This window comes from Pelmatolapia mariae, linkage group LG10_11 (genome assembly GCF_036321145.2).
Source record: "Pelmatolapia mariae isolate MD_Pm_ZW linkage group LG10_11, Pm_UMD_F_2, whole genome shotgun sequence".
NCBI classification, from domain to species: Eukaryota; Metazoa; Chordata; class Actinopteri; order Cichliformes; family Cichlidae; genus Pelmatolapia; species Pelmatolapia mariae.
The window spans coordinates 19,486,876-19,506,286 of record NC_086236.1 but is presented as its reverse complement, the minus strand read 5'-3'; the positions used below and the strand labels follow the sequence as shown (position 1 = coordinate 19,506,286).

Here is a 19,411-nt window from a genome sequence, read left to right as displayed (position 1 = left end):
CTTGGCAGAGCAGCAATGAATCCACAGTGGAGCTCCAAGTGTGTGTGTGTACTATGCAATGCACATAGTGCCAGTGTTGCTAGACTGAGTGTTCTCAGTACCAAAGCTTCATAGCCCGGGTAAAAGGTACGGGAGTACACCACATGTGGTTTGCGTCAAAGCATGACCGTGAAAACACACGCACACACACAGAAGTGGGAGGGAAAGTGCAAGTGAGCACGAAAGACAGAAATCTTGTTTCTCCCGTGTAATCAGTGGCTCTGCAAACACACACACAAGGCTGCTTGTTATCAGAAGCTTTCCCACGCTGCTGTGGTACAAAGCTCCACACCAGGATGGGAGGATGAAGAGAGGGAGGGATGGACGGAAGTACAGAGGGATGGAGGGTCAGTCTTCAGCAGCTTAGACTCACTGCAGGGATAAACACATCCCTCAGCGGGGGTCTGTATTTAGGGTAGCAAGATCAGAGTTCAAAACAGACAGACTGCCAGGCAGGCAAAGCGACAAGAAACAGACAGAGCAGCAAAGATAAACAAGCATCCAAACAGCAAACAACAACCAGCGCACATATCACACACTTTAGTTGAGGAGATTGCACATTCCTCCTCCACACCTCTGCTCCCACATTACTCTTACATCAACTCCTCTATTCTAGAACATCTCCCTGTTTCTCTGTCACTCGCTGCCTCTATCTCCCCTCGCCTGCTGCTCAGCCCTGAGCTCTTACGTAAGAGACCCATTTGCATAACAGGCTGTTTTCTCTGGCTACGGCATGGGCACATGAAACACACAGAATAATATGCTAACAACTCGGGCTGTTGGTAAACAACGACCTCCATCACAACACTTCGCGTTCGCGCTATATGTGGCGCAGGTCTCGTCAGTGACAGAAATTTAGAGTCTCGGGATCTCTTGATGCCAGCTGGCTCGAGGCCAGAGGGGCTGAAACAGCTGTCATTTACGGAGCGCGCGGATATGTCTTCGGCTTGATAGACTTCATTCAGGTGGAGGCTGAACTGCCTGCTGTGTGAAACCTATGCAATAATAGGCCTTGCACCCAGAGATGACTGTTCAAATCAAGCAGCCTAGCATTATCCTCTTCAGGGTTAGGACGAGAGGGAAAGAGCCTCATGTGAGTGTGTGTGTGGTGGGGAGCCACACATGCAACGAGCTCTGCTGTTGGCGGAATGCTTATGGCTTTGCTTAGGCCTCTTCAAACATAAGCTATAAACATAGGGCACGCATTTATAGGAATATATGCAAACACACATACCCATAATCAAATGCACACATTCTCACAGAGCATGCCAGCCTTAAGAGAATGAGCAGGAAAAAGAAAGGCTCTGGAACATCAGTAAATCCTGCAATGGAAGCTGTCAGATATACCCTAAGATACCTTATTACAAACCCATTCATTAAGTCAAGAATTGCTCTAATCATGCGGTTATTAAGAAAGGACTGCTCTCTCTCATTTCGCTCTTATGCACACACACACACGTGCACTTCAAAGAGACAACAACAAATGATCAAGGGAATCAAGCACAAATGCTCTCTTATTTGAGATTTCTCTTTTTCCTCAAGTCAAGATGTCGCTAATTTTGCCTTTCATGTTGATACATTTGCCACGCAGTTCTTTAAATACATCATGATATCATTTGAAACGGGGGGGGGGGGGGGGGGGGGGGGGGGGTGAAGTGGACTAAAAGGTTTGTGGAGCAAACGTGGCCCTGCTGAGAGACTAACAGTTGTGTCAAAGTAAATTCATGCCCCCTCCTGCCGGTCCATTCCAGAATCTCAAGAACCTGTGTTCCCTCTTTTACTTTGTACATAAATAGGAATACTATAACGTCAATTTGGATGCCTAAAGGGCTGAAGGCCATCCAGTGCTTAATATAGAGGTTACAGAGAATTTATGTAAAAATGATGCGGAAATGTACAGTAGAATTTGCATCAGGTTTTCAGTGGTTTCAGTATGATGTGCATTCTCAAAATCAGAGTCTAAAATACCACAACAACACATTTTCATTTTTTTTTCTTTTATATACATTCCAAAGCGACAAACATTTAATAATCATAACATCAAAGATGGCATTTGCCATCGGATCTATGGACATTTATGTGTGTCTCCATTTAAAAGAAGTTAACATGTCAAAACAAAAACTGAAAAATTACATATAGTGCCACTTTGTTTGGATTACTTTTGTATTCTAGTATTTGCCAATGTTGCATTCCTAGTAAAAGCAGTTGACCTTGACCCCCAATGTCACCTTACTCATGTGTTTACAGTTGGATTATCTGATGCCTAAACACAGCTGCAAGCTGTTTATAGTTGTCAAAAATAAATAAGGTTGAAATAACAGAATATTTTGAAATCAGACACCTTTAAGACTCAACTGAAATCGGAAATTAATCGTACAATATATTTTATATTGGCACTGTGAGGCTTAATCTGAGTGAAGGACATTAAGATTATGAGCAATCATTTCGGAATGAAAACTTTTGAAAATTTAACATAAGAACTCTGTCAATCCCATATCAACCCATGTACGTGTGGTCGTCAATCGAGGCTTCCTTAAATCGTTACTTATGCACAATCCGCCCGAGCTGACCGTGCGCAAAAACGCAGATATCTCTACAGAGCAGACTAAACATAAGTCTCAATCATGAATTAAAACAGGGAAATGCACTCAGCAAACGAAAAGCTCCGCATGTGAAAGAGCTTCTAAAGCTGCCGTAACCAGCAGTGCCAAACTGTTCGGTGCGTAAAAAGCTGCCAGTGTCTCCGGCACTCATTTAAGTGCTGCAAGTCAAAAACAACCGCGGGGGACGGTTATTGTGATCATTTTGAGGTGTGTCTTTTTTTCCTTTTTTTTTTTTTGGGACAACCAATCACGCACAGGACACAACATCAACATAAAGACACAGATGACTTTAGGCTTTCGCGCTTGGGTTGAGGACCCGTGCCCAGTGCATACATTTATGAAAATAGGATATTCTAATTCCCGAAGATTAACAACCAACCTGACTGTTACAGGGCACGCTTTCTTCTCTAGCTGCCTATCGTTTTCAGACAAACGCGCATCCATTCAACACACGTATACAGTGTACGCGCAGGCACAGAGACACGTATAGCACATGTGAATGAGAAGCTCTATCTGTGAGTGTGTGTGTGTAACGGAGAGGGTTTATCCTGCCCTGCTGTTGGCCTGGAACATGCGCGTATACACATCACGCACATAGACAACTCACGCACGTACGCACCACCCGTCCCAGGCTCACCTTTAAGAAGAATCCCATAAATAGTGTAGAGGGTGAAAATCAAATGACTCTTGAGTTTCATCCTGTCTTCCCCTTGTCTTGCTCCCGTCTTTCCGCGCTTATTTCTCCTCTCCAATTCTGGATCTGTTACCGGACCGGACGGCTTTGTCAGCTTATCCAGGTAGACTTGGGAGTGTGCCTTTTGTGCGTCTCTTGGAGACGGGGAACGGGGTTAATGCAAACCGACTTCCCGACCCGCAGTCTGTCTTGCTTTGGAATACGTAAAAAGTCTCGGTCATCAAAAACAATATTTTGGGTGTTCTTTCACGAATGCACCGCCTGTAAGGTGTAGAGTTAGTTTCCGGTCCTCTGAACAGGAACCGAAAACCTCAGGAACCAAGAAGAGTTGTCCTCCGGTCACAGGATGAATGCCGTTGCCTTACTACTGTCTGCCCCGCTCTTGGTCTGCTGTGGCGTACAGTCCACAGCGAAGGGAACACGAGTGGATTGTTTGAGTCCCGCCCACACGGTTCTGACGGACATGAAAGGTGAACCAATCAGAACGACCCGCGGGGGAGGGAAGCTGGAGGGGAGAGCGTCTGTGCGTTTGCGTGTGCCATGCGCGTGCGCGATGCATACTGCAAGAAATATCGCTTTCAACAAGGTTTTAGACATTCACTGTTAAAATATGATTCAGTCTCAGCAGAAGGAAGGTCAGTGAGATGAGTTAATCCCCCTCCCCCCCGCACAGGAAAGTGGACAAAGCTTGTCGAGTCAGTGATACTAATCTCTGCAAATGTCTGAAGGCAGCTGTTTCGTGGTGACCTGGAATGCTCTCGCTCAGTAGCAGAATTCTTTTGTGTGTGTGTTTTATTATATGAACAATAAAAAGAGCTAGATAACCCATATGCAAGTACGCTGTCACACACCACTCTATAAACATACGTTTGAAAATTGTGCAACTCTGCAGTTGTGCCTCTTATAAGTAAAACGAATACATTGCATGAGTGATGAGTGATGATGACCAATACAGTTTGAATAATAAAGCTGGGACGAAGGAAGCATAAGGGGCGGAAACACTGGGAAATTCGTAAATGAATTCTTATTTAAATTTCCCTGTAAACAATCTGAATCAACCACTGCAGAACTCGTAAAACGATTCAGCTGTTTGAGTGGGATCTGTGATTTCAGCCTCTGAAGTGTGGCGTGAAATGCATTGTTTCCGGGATGCTGCTACTGGGCACTGCCTAATCGACACAGACCGATCATTTTTTACAGTGTACTCGTGGAATGGACTCTGAATTCAAAACACAGAAGGTGCGTGTTGACACGCTCCTGAGCGTGAGCTGCCCTTCTGCACGAACTGGGTAACTCACGTACACGTTTCATCTCTTTCCGCGCGGTTGATGGTGATGATCAAGGTTAGAGAACTGTGAAGTATTAGGGTTGACAAATACCTGAGCTTTGAAGATTGTCTTGCAGGGGACAATCAGACGGATGGTGAGGTTAAGTGGGATGTGAGGGGACAAGGCAGCATATAGGTATGAGGGACACAGATAGAAAAAGCAGTTAAGGCTGAAACAGGAAAGGAAAGAGCAGGTCCCACAATACGAGGTGATGGTGAGACTGACATGTCGGGACTGAGGACTCATGGCTGAGGTATGTGAAGTATGAATCATGTATGATCGTCACATTTTAATGTAGTCTTGTATATTGAAAGGGTGGTCTGAGAAACTGAATTTGGACGGTTAGGTCACAACCATACTGTCTGGTATAAGTAACACAGAAATTAATTAGGATTGTTTATCACTAAACAGGCTTTTGCGTACTGGTAGGACCATATGACGTATCTATTGCCCTTTAGCTTCTGTGCTTCAGCAGATACCTCTTGGAGTGGTATTTACTTTTAAAGAAATAGTATTTTAATTTGTATATGGTCATCATGTTTTCTTTGTTTATTTGTTTTAAACATACAAGAAGTTTGTAGTGCAGAAAAAAAGTCTCCATTTGAATGTACCTCATACAATTTTGAGTTTAATTTTGTTATTATTATATTTATTTACATGGCCATAGTACATATGTAGCACTCATTTCATTTTTCAGTAAAATTTGTTTAAATGTGTTAAATATCAAGTGAAAAAAAGTTTTTAATCACAAGTTTATTTTGTTTTCCAAGAAAAAGAAAACAAACAGACAAACAAAGACATTGCTAGAACATTGTATATGTTTTCATATTGTTATTTCATCAGTTATAACCTGTTACTGTAATGTACATAACAAATTCATAACATCCCATGCCTATGTGTTCTTGTCAGTCTAAAAACGTATTATCTAGCTTTATATAGCATTATTATCACTTTGACCTCCAGATCAATCTAGTAACCTTGAAGGAGAACTTGAATATGGCATGATATTTTAAATATTTATATGCTACTTTCTATATGTTGACAATATGCACTTGTAGTTATAAGGCTTTATGTCAGTTTTTGACCACGAAATTATTACATTGGCTTTGAAGACCTTGATGGATGTAAGCCTACTCTACACCCCTACAAAGTTTTATCAGAATTCAGTGAAAGCTTTTCGAGCTATTGAGTTTACAGACATAATGATAAAACACACACAATCACCACCACAAACATGACCCCCATGGCAAAGGTAATAAAAAACAATGGTTTGATTTAATGTGTAACTAGCTATATGTAAGACAGCTTTTTAAACACAGTGGCCAATTTGCAAGTATTCAAAACTACTCAACACATTGTAGTAATAGTAAAATGTATTTCTTAGGCAGCTGTTGCTGATGATTGACTGGGGCTTCATGTAGATTAAGGTGGAGCTGTTGGCTGGCAACAAGTAAAAATGCAAGCAAAGATAATATTAATAAGAAAAGCTAAAAATAAATGCGAGATATCAAAAATAGTGTAAAACTAACAGGTTGAAAATGAGGTCGCTAGAAATCTAAGTCTGTGACCTGGGAGACATAAGAAGACAGACCTGGCGTATAAGCAGAAAACTGTTTGCAAGGCAAAAACTAAACAAAGTGCAGCTTGGTGATATTAATAAATCAGAAGTAGTCACTGTGTCCTTCTACAAAGCACCACACATGGTGATTTTGTTTGAGTTCATCTGTATCTGGCTGATTAGTTTTAAAAGTCTTAAAGTGCAAACACCCTGTCTCATATATCTTTCTGTATCGAGAAAGCTGAAGCCTGGTACTTTCATTTGGTATCGCTTATTTCACCCTGACAGTGCTGAAACACAGAGCCTGCTGGACTGTATATGGAAATTAATTGAACCTGCTGAGCAACTCGAGGAGTTCTCATTTTGAGAAAGGGCTACCGACTGCTTTGTTATTCCATATGAAGATACGAAGAACATTAAAACGAGCAAGTCTTTTAAAATGCCATGGCAACATGAAGCACTTTGAGCATATTACCACTTGGCTATATGGCCACTGTGAAACTATCAAAAGAATGTAATGGATAAAGTGCACAAAACAACACTGATCTCTACACATAAATCAATTTCAAGCATCATAAAACTAATCATAGAATAGAAACCAGAAGCTCTGCAATCAAACGTTTGATGCAGCAGCTATTAGGGAGTTGCTGTTTGGATAGTGCATATGGTGTGATTGCAAAACAAAATTAGTTATGGAACAAATGTTTTATGTAATAATTTGTCAGTCACATACTTTGAAACAGTATGCCTAATTTTTTCATGACACAGTTCTGAGGTAAAGGCACAGTGCTGCTCCCTTAGATTGCATCTTTAGCTTGATTATAAATGTGCCCTATGCATTATTTATAAAATTAGCTTTGCTTATTCAAAGTTGCCTTTTCATACTAATAACAACTCAGCATAATTTCAATCACACATCTAAAGCTGCATAGCAGGAAGTGTTATCTGCTAACAGACAAGACGAGGTAAACTCTGCAAGTGCTACATGACAATCCATCTCTATTGCTGAATTCTTTTCATTATTTGGGGCGAATGGCGTGCACGAGTGTGACAAATTTGCAGTAATTTAAAAATGACATCAAATTTTTGATTTCAAACTCGTTCTACGCTTTACTGATAATCAGTGAGCTGAGATGGCTAAAAATGACCTTAAATGTTATTCTGCTGTAAGCTTTCTTTCAAGACAGCTTTTGCTTGCCTGCTCATACACACACACAAACACACACAGACACACAAACACACACACTGCATGTTTTCCCCCCTTATTTACTGTAAAATATTTCAATCAGCTTGTGAAAAATGTTCTACGAGTAAATTGGACTTGACTTGGCCTGCTGATCTTCTTTTGGGTCAGTCCACTTTAAGAGGAGCTGCAGCACACCTGGTAATGGCTCATTTCACACTCTCAGAATTGGTGTGTGTCATCACTAGAGGCATAGCAAAGAAACCAGGGGGGTCTCCTCTAAAAAGCATTTGGATCCAGGAGAGTGGCCAGTCAGTGAACTGATAGAAACAGCACATTCAAGTTTCCGCCTCACCTGGGATTGTCTCAGCGCTCCAGATGGCAGATAGACCACTCTCTCTCTCTCTGCTTCCTCTCTTTCTCTCTCACTCTCTCTCTCTCTCTCTCTCTCTCTCTCTGTCACACACACACACACACACACACACACACACACACACACACACACACACACACACACACACACACACACACACACACACACACATACACACATTGCCATTAGTGCACACCCTCCTCTCAGAGTTTCAAGTCACAACCACCTGCTCCTGGCTGAGACTATTGTTCACTGGTCCACCTAATGTAGGCTGACACATGTTGCCAAGCTAGCTGAGGGCCTAGCACTTTGGCTTGGATGGAACAAGGCGGGGCACCACATAAATCACCTCACCTTTTATATTGAAATTTTCTTTCAGCCATGTGTCCATGTGCCTGCATATTCAAATGAATGACCTACTTTGTCAAAGCCACTCACAATAACAAAACTGAAATAAATAAGTAAGTAAAGCTGAAAAAAAAAACCCTAAACTATTCCACATCCTTGACAGAAAACTGGATGTTTACCATAAACAGAAATGACATGTAAATGTATGCATATTTACTGATTAATAATGAACTCAGTTTTTCATTTTAGTTGCAAAACTCAATTAAAACACAGAGATGCAACTACTCTTGGTAAGTTTTGAAAATTACATGTTGTGTTTTCTTGATACTCTTTGGACTCGTGATGTGACATCTGGAACTGTGCTGATGTTATTGCCAGGACTTAAGGGGCTTGGAGCACACTCTTTTTCTGCAGCACTCCCCTGCAATCCATTTTTCAGCTTCCGTCTGCCTGCTTTTCACTGTCTAATTCGAGCAAAAAGTACAGCCTGGTACTTCAGTAATCTGGAATACCCTGTAGCATGAAATCGCTAATTCATTCTAAATCACAGCTATTTAAATACTGCAGGATCTCATCACATTATTAGTAGTAATATTGTGTTAAGCTGGTAATATATGCAATTTAGAATAGAATGCCTGCCAACACAAATACTGTATACTTGCTATACATGTCAAAACTGCGAAGTGAAATCCATCCGACAGAGTAGGAGGCGAAAAGCACTGTGAAAAGTTCTGCTACGGCACAGACAGGAAACTGAGGGGAAGGAAAATTATATGTAGATGCAGAGTGCACCAGTAACTGAAAAGACTTTACAGCACAGTTGCTACTTTGCAGAATGGATGTATAACTTCAGCATGGAGCCTGCTTCTCTTGCAGACACCTGAGTGTTTTTCTCCCACTGTGTCGGCAGTATAAATGACCTTTTCTTCCGATTTTGGCAACCGTGAAGTGCCACAAAGAGCAGAGCTATTGCAGGCTGCCACACCACAAGGGGAGACTGTCTGCCAAATACAACCAGATCCAAAGCTCAGCAGCAGTGTTGAGATTAGAGTGGCACACCAATTGTTTCAGTACCACTCACTCGGAAAGTGTTCCTAGACCAAACTCTGCATACAAAGACGATAGGGACTGCCCTCTTGTTAATGAGAATGGCAGCATTCCACATCCATTCAAAGGTATAAACGACCAGATAGATGCCCCGCCTGCATAATATTCAGTCTCAAACTCAGATTCTTCAGAGGATCTATTGTATGTATGTGTATTTACTTGTAGTTGACAGTTCTTTGTGTATTACTATTTGATTTGTAGTGGATACGAGGCACTGAGACAGGAAATAAAGTTTTGTTTCTTTGAGCTACTATGTGGGCATATTCAGGAACAGAGCATCTACTCTGGGGGCTCTAGGGCAATGTGTTATTTACCTGCAGCATCTTTACACACACAGACAGATCATCATAATAAAACACAGCACCACTATATTGTTCTCCTTACAATCCTGTACCATAAAGAATGAATGGACTAATCATTATTACTTATCTTTAATACTGTACGTTACAATACCAAGTATCAATAGAATATCTCTTTTATTTTATGCACTACACTTCTCTTTTGAACTGCTTTCCTGATCCATGAAACAACCTTCAGTATTTATATGTTAATTGCTTTAAATATGTAAAAACCTTCTAATATCACACACCTCAGTCTTTACTCCCTGTTTGCCTTTTTAAAAAAATGGCTTCTTGACAGTCAGTCTTCCACTGAGACCATTTCTGACTTCAGTGAACAGTAGATGGATAAAGTGACGTGCCTGTCTTTCTTAAGGACATGCCTTTCAAATACATTTACTTTAATTCCTAAAGATACAATTTAAAATTCTTACAATAGTTTTCTTTAAAATCCTGACTAAGTGGTACGTTATTTATAGAGACAACACTGGTTCATCTCTTGAGTTAGGTGTCTTTTTAATACTTGAACGATTCATGGGTCAGTGTTAAGTGGCTTAATAAAAAAAAAGAAAGAAAAAAGTACTTCCTCTGAAAATCATCAGTTACAAGCACTGGACAGAAAAAGAGTGAAAAAACAGTCAACAAGAAAAGAAAAAGCCCAGAAAACTGTTGCTGAAAAACCATAAAAAATTTTATTTAAAAGTCAGACTCCTTGGAAGAAAAATATGAGGACATGGGGGGTGGCTCAAGTCACCCCTCATGTCCTCATGCACAGCACATTTTCTATATTTTACATGTGATATTATCAATTATTGTTTGGCTATCCAAATGTCATAATGATAATCCATTTTCCAAATTGTATTGCAGGAGCAAAACACTGTTTTGAATCTAAACTTGTTGAAGTGCAACATGCGTGCCATACAAAAAGCAGAAAGGCTTTATGTGTGTTTGTGTGCATGTATCATTTTGATTGATAAATGTAAACTTCTAAAGGTCAAAAAAGGCATGTTTTGTTGCCTGTGAAATGTCACATTATGTCTTGCTAGTAGTTCAGCATTGCATAGTTATTTCAAAGACAACGACGCCCTCAACCCCCCTCCAAAAACACACACACGCACACACTATTTTTTTTTCTTGAATATTCAAATTTGATTGCAGTAAGAAGGTAGTTTAACTCTGTTGGCCAACATTGTGGAAATGATGCCAAGTTTAGCTATAACACTGTAGCATATTTTAAACTGTTTTCAGTTATATTAAAAGACTACAAAGCTTTGCAGCACTTTTCCATCTCATTTGCACAGAATGAGTGTTGAAGGAGAAAGTCTAAATAAAAGCCAAGATTCTTATTTTTGTTTCAGCCTCTGTCTGTCTTCCCATGTCTTCTTTTTCTCCCTGCCTGTACGTCTGTCTATGCACTTGTACACAATACATCATCTGATTCAGTCAGATCCAGCACCGGTCTAGGGGGAGGTAGCCAGAGCTGAATACACCAACTGTTTCTTGGCAGTCAGTGATAAATTATTAGCCAGTCCATTTAAGTTACATTTCCGTGTTTGATTGCCATATTCAGCTAAGCAGTGCTCGTGATGCCAAATCAGTGGGAGTAAAACTAAGATCAAGTGCTAGAAAGAGGCTCCTAGTGCTTCAATTTTCCAGCAACACTCTGTGATGGTGGCAGAAAAAGATGATTAAGGCAGCTAAAAAGGAAAATTCTGAATTTAATACCATGAAAAGTTACAGCATTTACATTAACAGAAATAACCATTTGGTGCATTGTGCTATATGGAGATATAAAATATGCACATTCACATAGTAAATAAAATTAGTTCTATGAAAACTCGCTCTCTCAGAATTTAAACAGATTTTTGGACAATTCACTTGAGAAGGTCTTCAGTACATATTGAGCGCACACACACACACACACACACACACACACACACACACACACACACACACACACACACACACACACACACACACACACACACACACACACACACACACACACAGAGAGAGAGAGAGAGAGAGAGAGAGTAATGTGCTCCATCATTTGCCATTTATTTGTAATATGAGTGTGACTGTCTGCAGCTGAGGTATCTAGTTGGGCCAGCAGAGACCTCTCAGTCATGCAGAACCACACAAATGCCACATGCACGCAAAGTTGCACACAAGTACTATACACACATGAACATACACCGACCAAGTGCAGACCAAAAACCCAACAGACCAGAACTTGCACAGATTTTGGGATGATTCACTTGAGAGCTGGGTCTTCAATACACACACAGACACACAAAAGCATACACATCCACACTCTCCCTCACTTGCTCTAGCCTCTAGGTAAGGGAAGGCTCACGAAATTGAGTTCACGGTGGTCGCTTAGCAATGTTGAGCAGAGGGTGTGCTATCAAGCCAAATTGTTCCGGTTCCTCTTGGCTCCCCTCAATTCCGTTTGGGTGTTCAGAGGTGGAACGACGGCACAGTGATCTGGCGGCACTGACATTTAGAAAGGAGGAAGGTGAAAATAAAAGGCTGAAAGTGAGAATTTATCAGCTTCGCACATAAAAGAAGCTGTAATGTGGACAAAAATAAAATAAACCAGGTCTTTATTCTTTAGAGAAAATTAATTAGAGTTAACTTTATTTAAAATGCACACCTGATTGAAAATTTTATCTTCATAAAACGGGCCTTTATTTTTTAAGTTGAAAGACCCCCCTTTAAATGACGGGAAAGGCGAGAAGTGAAAGATTTTATAAAGGACTAAACATTGATTGTAAGATGTGCCTTTAGTCTAAAAATGTGGAACCTGGAACCCAAACCTGGCTAGATGTGGATACAAACTAGCATACAAATGTTCACACATTATCAAAGCCCAGGGGTGTATGTGACTAATTAGCAGATACCATTTTCCAAACTTCACTCTCATCATATTTCGTGTTTTAATCCATTTGGATCTACAGCTACAGAGCTAAATGTAAGAAAATGGATAATTTGGCAACTCATCTATTTCCGTTTCTTCACATAGTAAAGGACAAAAATTACAAGCAAAGTTGGATTTTATTTTATTTATTTTTTGCTTGCAGGGTTGAAGCTGTGTGTACAATCTGCTAAATTCTTGGCTAAATGTGCTATCTTGTCTAAATTACCTTCACTCCTGAATGTCACCTTCATATATTTTGCCAAAAGGAAGTTCTATGTGGAGAGCAATTCAGCTTGTAGCTTATACAGATGTACAGATGTGTGTGTATGTGTAAGAGGGCGCGTCTGTGTGTGTTTTAGTTATTGCTGGAAGATGTAAGAAAACTACCGATCCAGATGTTTTACTCCCCTATTTAGATGCGTCCACTTATAAAGTATACACAATCTTTGCAATTGTGCCGCAGAAAACAAGATAATACAAATGTATCAATCAAAGAATCAAAGAATCAGAAAATCTGTTACCATTTTTTATTATGCTGGAAATTCTGATCATCTTTGTTGCTTCACATATGAACATTTCTTTTTTTTTAGGACAGAACAGTCTTTGTACACTACTAATTCACTGATGACTCACTTTAACAAGGTTATGTTGGATGTTCTTTTTGCTCTGTTGAAAGAGATGGACATTTACTAATATCTGCATTTATATCTCCCTGTCTGGTATTATTACCTAGAGACATGTGAATTATAAAGTTTTCACAGTCCTCTAAAAAACTAAGTGCATCATTAGTACTTCCATAGGAATTAAGGGGATAAGTAGGAGCCAGGTGCTGCTAATCAAATGTTCTTGATTAATTGATAATCAGTAAGTGTAACCACCTTCATAAAAGCAGCTGTTTTGGGAGTTTAGAGGTCAGGAGCATTCCCTGTGTTACCATGATGCCACGGTCTTCACAGGAGTGGCTCAGTAGATTCCCCTCAACGTCAGACTTTACAATACTCAGAGAAACTGCATAAAACTCAAGAGCTACATCTCCGACTCTACAGATATTAGTTAGGTTAAATGTTATCAGGTTAAATGTTAAAGACAGTACAATCAGAAAAAAACAAAAACCGAGCAAGTGTGGCTCATTTGGAAATGTTTGCTCTGAAAAAAACTTGGCAGCAAGGCCTAGGTTTGCAAAGTTGCTTCTAACCAAATCACAAAACCTCTGCAACAGTGTTCTTTGGATGGATGAGACCAAAGTGGAAATTTGGTCATAATACACAGCATCACATGTCATGAAAAGCAAGCATAGCATGTCAGCACAAATACTTCATACCAGCTGTCAAGCACGCTGGTAGACGATGTGGGCTTGTTTTGAAGTCACAGGACCTGCTCACCTTGCAGTCTTTGCACCAACCATGAACTCCTCTGTATACCAAAGTGTTCTAGAGCAAAATGGGAGGACATCTGTCTGACAGCTAAAGCTTAGGAAGAAGTCTGGTCATGCAACAGGACAGTGAACCCAAACACAGCAGCAAATGTACAACAGAATGGCTGAATAACAAAATAATCAAAGTGTTGCAACGCTCCAGTCAAATTCCAGACCTCAACCTGATTGAAATGCTGTGGTGGTGCCTTAAAAGAGCTGTGCATAAACAAATGATCACAAACCTCAATGAACTGAAGTAACACTGCAAAGAAAAATGAGGAAAAATTCCTTCACAGCAATGTGAGAGACTGATAAAGGAATGCAGAAAAAGATTAAAGTATTTTTGCTAAAAGTGGTTTTAACGCTGCTGAAACGTGGTTAGAAACTTAGTTTTTCACAAGACTGCATAGAGTTCTATGAGCTCTTAAAACTTAAAGCAAACAATTTAAATCTATAATTTCTTACCTGTTGTCAGACTGTCTTTGCCAGCTGATATGTAAAGCTTGCTCAGCCCTAGAACCCATAAAAATGTTGACAAGTCAGTGTCCACATTTACTGTGTAGGAATGACCTTGAAAATGCATAAACTTCTCTCTTCTCTGTTAACCCTGTGGCCACAACAAGCTAGTGTTTTTCATTATAGCAGTTTGAGCTTATTTAAGGTACCACTCTTAGAACAGCATTTTAAGAACGCTACTTTCTGATACCTTCACTTAAGCTGAGTTAATTATCATTAGTCTGTGGAAAAGGCTGTGAGCGACGCATTTCAGCCTGCAAATAAATGATGATACTACATGTAATTTGCCCAGAGGGTGCAGAAACCTTTGCACACATCTGTAAGTGGCAACTGAATAGTAATTAGCTATGGTTGGCAGCTGATTCACTTAAATCCTCTGTTACAGAAGAAAGCTCTGTGATTCAGCACTGGTGTAAACACTCACTGAAGAGCTGACTACTGCTTTAATTTCAAAAATAATTGGATATATCTGTTGTTCATCAGTCAGCAGAAATGTGTTTCAATGTCAGTGAAAAACAGGCCCATAGAAACATCAGGTCATCAGATATTAACCCACTGATAATAAGTCTCGAGAGACGGCATGACAGCTTCTTTCAGATTTGATTTTCTAGGCACAATAATAAAAAGGAAAAAGTAGCTTTAAAAAGAAGATCGTTTGTTTACATTTGAGGATATAAACTAGATTCTTTTATTGTATGTTTTGTTGACTAAATGCACACCGAGCAGAAAAATGTGGCAAATACTGGATTCTGATTTGATCGGATTTCATTTGATGTTCATACATCAAGGAAGGAGAATGTGCTTATATATCTAATAGCTTGAAGATGGAGGATCGATGTCAGGTCACCAAAACCTGGAGTCAAAAAGCAAACCTCACCGTCAGCTGAATCATCTAGTGTATCGGAACAGTTGTCATTCCCTAAAGAATTTACGCTCAACGCCTCTTAAAACTCCCATTTAATCTCATGTTATTTTTTTTCCCAAGAAATGTGCTGTCAAGTTAAAAAGGGATCATTTCTTGCAGCAGTGTCACGGCACTTCCATTTTCCCATTAATCAAAATTTAAATTTCTAAAGGCTTCAAGATTTTCCTTTTTTTTTTTTTGCAGCACACTTGCGTCTGCTTTGTGTTTTTCTTCCAACCCGTATATCTATGAATGCCAACAACTCTTGTTTTGCAATTTGCTGTTTTAATTCATTCTTCCTTCTGCTTGCTAATTCATTAAAACAGCTCTGTAGCTATTGATTAGGATTGTACTGAGCCATTCTTTGTTTATCTTGTTGAATTACAGCCAGCTGGTCCGCACCAAACTAGCTGCCTACACGGCCTGCTGAGGAAGCCAGATCTATCCAAAACGGATTCAGTGACCTCTTCAGACCAGTAAGCACTAAAACAGACAGCAGGAGCTGTCACTTAAAGATGCCAGTGCTTTCCTGTGTGGGTGTTATCACCCCATTAGTGCAAATACACTGCTGATCTCTGCCCTGCTGTGCTCCAGAACTCATCTTCCTCAACAAAAACTGCATTAATAACACTGTTTGATAACAGTGAAGTGATTGAACACTGAAGTATTTGGTAAAATTCAGCCTTTCAGCGCTTTGATATGAAATATTACTTTCCAACATGGGAACATTTGCATGTCTTGTTATTACAAGTCGAGTTTTGATTTAATAATACACATCTTAAATATTTTATCACTGCTTTTATAGTGAGCAAGAATTCCCATTTTTACCTCTATTGTAAAACTTATGGATGGATGTATAGCACAGTTAATTATTGGATTGATCTCATTAATTAATTAATCTTTTTTAATTACAATACCTTTGTCAGGTTGATCTTTAAGATGATTAGAAAAATCCTTTATATATTTGTCAGTGGTCGTCTTTTAGTTCGCAGTGATTTGTGTTTGTTAGTATTTCTTTTACAAACAGTGATAAAGAATCAGTAAATAATCATCTTTATTTACCGTCTCTACTTTAAGGAGAATCTATTCTAACCATGATGGCATACTAAGAAAACTACAACCACTTCAAACTACAGAGATGTCACTTTCAGTAAATGTGGAAATGGACTAATGGAAACCTATAGGCTATCTAAGCCGAGTAAGTTGGCCATGAATGTTGATGGCATAAATTCTGGGGAGAGCAAGCTAAAGTCAGCAGTCCAGGGTAATTCTAGTACTTAAGGTGACCACAAGTCAATTATGTAATCAATCTTACTCAAGACGGTGGACCTAGAGAAAATGAACAGAAAATGTTGACTCAGTGTGTCTAACGCACCCAAATAAGCCAAGGATTTGTTCAAGTCAGTAATGGAGGCACATGGGAGGACACTGGAGCAAAGTATTGGCATTTGGTATAACAAATCACTGCAGGTTGTTATTAGATATAACTCAGACTAGAAGCTTATCTAGTAAAAAAAAAAAAAAAAAAAAAGTTTATAAAAGGTTGAGCTTAAACTTTGCTCATAATAAACTCCCTTTACTCTGCTGACTGAACATGCCTACTTACATTATCATTATATATGTCAGTTCCTTGTAGTTGGCATTGCTGGAAAGCTGAAAAGGAAGCATTTTCCACTGGTTTTGTCAACCTATTATCAAGAATATAACTCAAAAAGAATCATTCCAAATATCTTCTGTTGAAAAATGACCAGATTGTGCTTCTACATTAATATGAAGTCATTACAAAAAAGCAGATTCAACAAACTTGGGAGTTTTGCAATGCCAACATTGCTTCCCAGACAGCTGATCAGAGTTAGTTCAATCAGCTCTGAGTTTGAGAAAAGCCTCCCTTTTAATCTAGTGCAACCTGAAGTGTTAGATAAGATGTGTCCAGTCCCCCTGTGACCCTACACTGGATAAGAGTTTAACAGAATGGATGGTTGGAGATAGATGTGTTTTGGTGAGATAGTCAGATGCTTGTCTGCATTTTTATATGCGGTAAGTTGGTGGACATGTGCCTGTTTTGTCAGTGTCCACAGAAATGAAGCATCATAAAGGTACCAGTTTTATCATATGTATACAAATTATGTCAGAGGGAACTTCTTTTCAGTTATGCGGGAATGCCTCCCCTCTTCCTACATTTACTGCCAATAGTAATGGAGTGTCTGTCTGTAAGCCAATATCTGTGTCAGTGTCCGCCAACAGCTTTCATTTTAAATGATTGTTCATGCTGATGGACATAAAAGCCTGATTTTTATGATGCGCCATTCTGCAACTACAAAATAAGTGTTTTTTTTTTAATCTGCTGAGCAGCATGCCACACAATCACTGAGATAGTCACAAGGTAATACATAGACTCAAATAAATTGAGAAGGCTGACATCCACAGCATCTCAGTCAAAGAAAGAGAAAGAGAAAAAGAAAGAGTTGTTATTAAGCAGACAAAATACAAGCTTAATCCTCACTTTTCATATTCTGTAAATGCACAGTGTGGTCCAAGCCAGTATTGATCTGAGCCAAGGAAAATCCTCATAAAAGAATTTCTGCCACATATCTATTTATAATGCATAAACAACGTGTCATTTTTTCCTTAATTAGTGATCATATAGCAATAAGATAGTGGACAATAATGGATAATTAAAAAACAAATAAATACACCTACTCTTACCAATATCCATTCCTTTTTTGCATTAGACATAAAAACATAACATCTATAATGAATTAATTATGATGGGTGCACAGGCTGAGCAGGAAGTGAAGAAAATGACTGGACATCAGGCAACATCAGCGAGCGGGGGGGGGGGCTTACCTTTGATAGAGTGATCCACTCAGAATAATTGAGAGTGACCCAGTAGGTTAAAAAAAGACCCTATTGTCCCTTAAACATCAAGGGGAGTAAGAAAAGAATGTGATAGCATGAATGGGAAGGCCGAGGCTTTGTGCCAGAAGGTCTGGTGAACATCATGGGAAGGATTTGCCACCATCTGGGGCCATGTTTGGAAGGTGCCACAAGCACTGCTCGGCTTTCTCATAAAGGCAATCGATGGCTTACTGCCGTGTCCCAAAAAACTCTATCACTGCTATGGCACATGCACATTTAAGAGCAAATTTAAACTAAAAATTGAATTTAACATGTTATAAGTGGCATCAAAAAGCCACAATTTGTTATACTTGACTCAGTGTGTATGTAAAGGGAGCTTGAGTCTGTCAGGGGTTTAAGGACACTGTAAAAAGAGGAGGAGGATAGCAAAAGGGAACTACATGTAAAATTTCAGACAGTTATGCTTGGTTTCATACAGGGACAGGTGCTGTGCTGCTAAATGTCCACAAGTGCGGAAATACAACAAAAAATGTCGTAGATGGGGTAACTCAGGAGAGCTACCTTGCCTGATTTTGTCTGCTGAGACTGAACGTGCTGTCAGCAGCATTTTTAGTTACTGTGCCCAACAGCTTGCCAATATTAAATTGGGAATTGGAGCCACTACAAATGGGGAAAACAGAGAAAACATTAATATAGGACAACAGACAGTCAGGGCAGTTAATGTCCTGAAACTTGATATCTCACTTGAGCTACAGAAATTCTAAGGTTAAAAGTCTTTGTGACAACATTTCCTTAATCCCTCCCAATCGCTCTAACTTTTTCACTTCTATTTTAATCCCATCTACATTTCCTGTGTTTTCTTACTTCAACGTGTATGTTGTCTCAGGTACACACACTGTATTTGTGTGTACTTGAGAATGAGATTACTCAGTAAAACAATGTACCTCAGCATGAATGTAAGAAGGTAAAAGGAAAGGGCATAAAGTGTAAAAGCTTGATTTTTTTCTTCTTCTTGCAAGTCTCTGGTGGAAAGCCAAAATGAAATTACCTCTTCCTGCAATATCACCAATCTGACTCAGCACTAACTTATTGTTCTTTTTTTCATCATTCCTATTGCTCTCAAGTACTTTATCACCTCTTTTGCTGCAGTACTGGTCAGAAAATTCAACATAAAGTGCCAGGTTTATCTGCCATTTTCTTCTTCCGTAGCTGCTCCCTCCAAACTCC

At 39.6% G+C, this 19,411-nt stretch overlaps 1 protein-coding gene across 2 annotated transcripts in view; it reads right to left on the bottom strand.

Moving 5' to 3' along the window:
* Positions 1–3,746, bottom strand: part of cadm2a (cell adhesion molecule 2a) — a 199,465-nt gene extending 195,719 nt beyond the window's left edge. For both annotated transcript variants that reach the window (XM_063485532.1, XM_063485534.1), the window contains exon 1: positions 3,280–3,746. In XM_063485532.1, coding sequence (XP_063341602.1) covers positions 3,280–3,340 — 61 coding nt within the window. In that variant the 5' untranslated portion in view covers positions 3,341–3,746. The remainder of the gene's footprint in view (positions 1–3,279) is intronic.
* Positions 3,747–19,411: the final 15,665 nt, after the last annotated feature.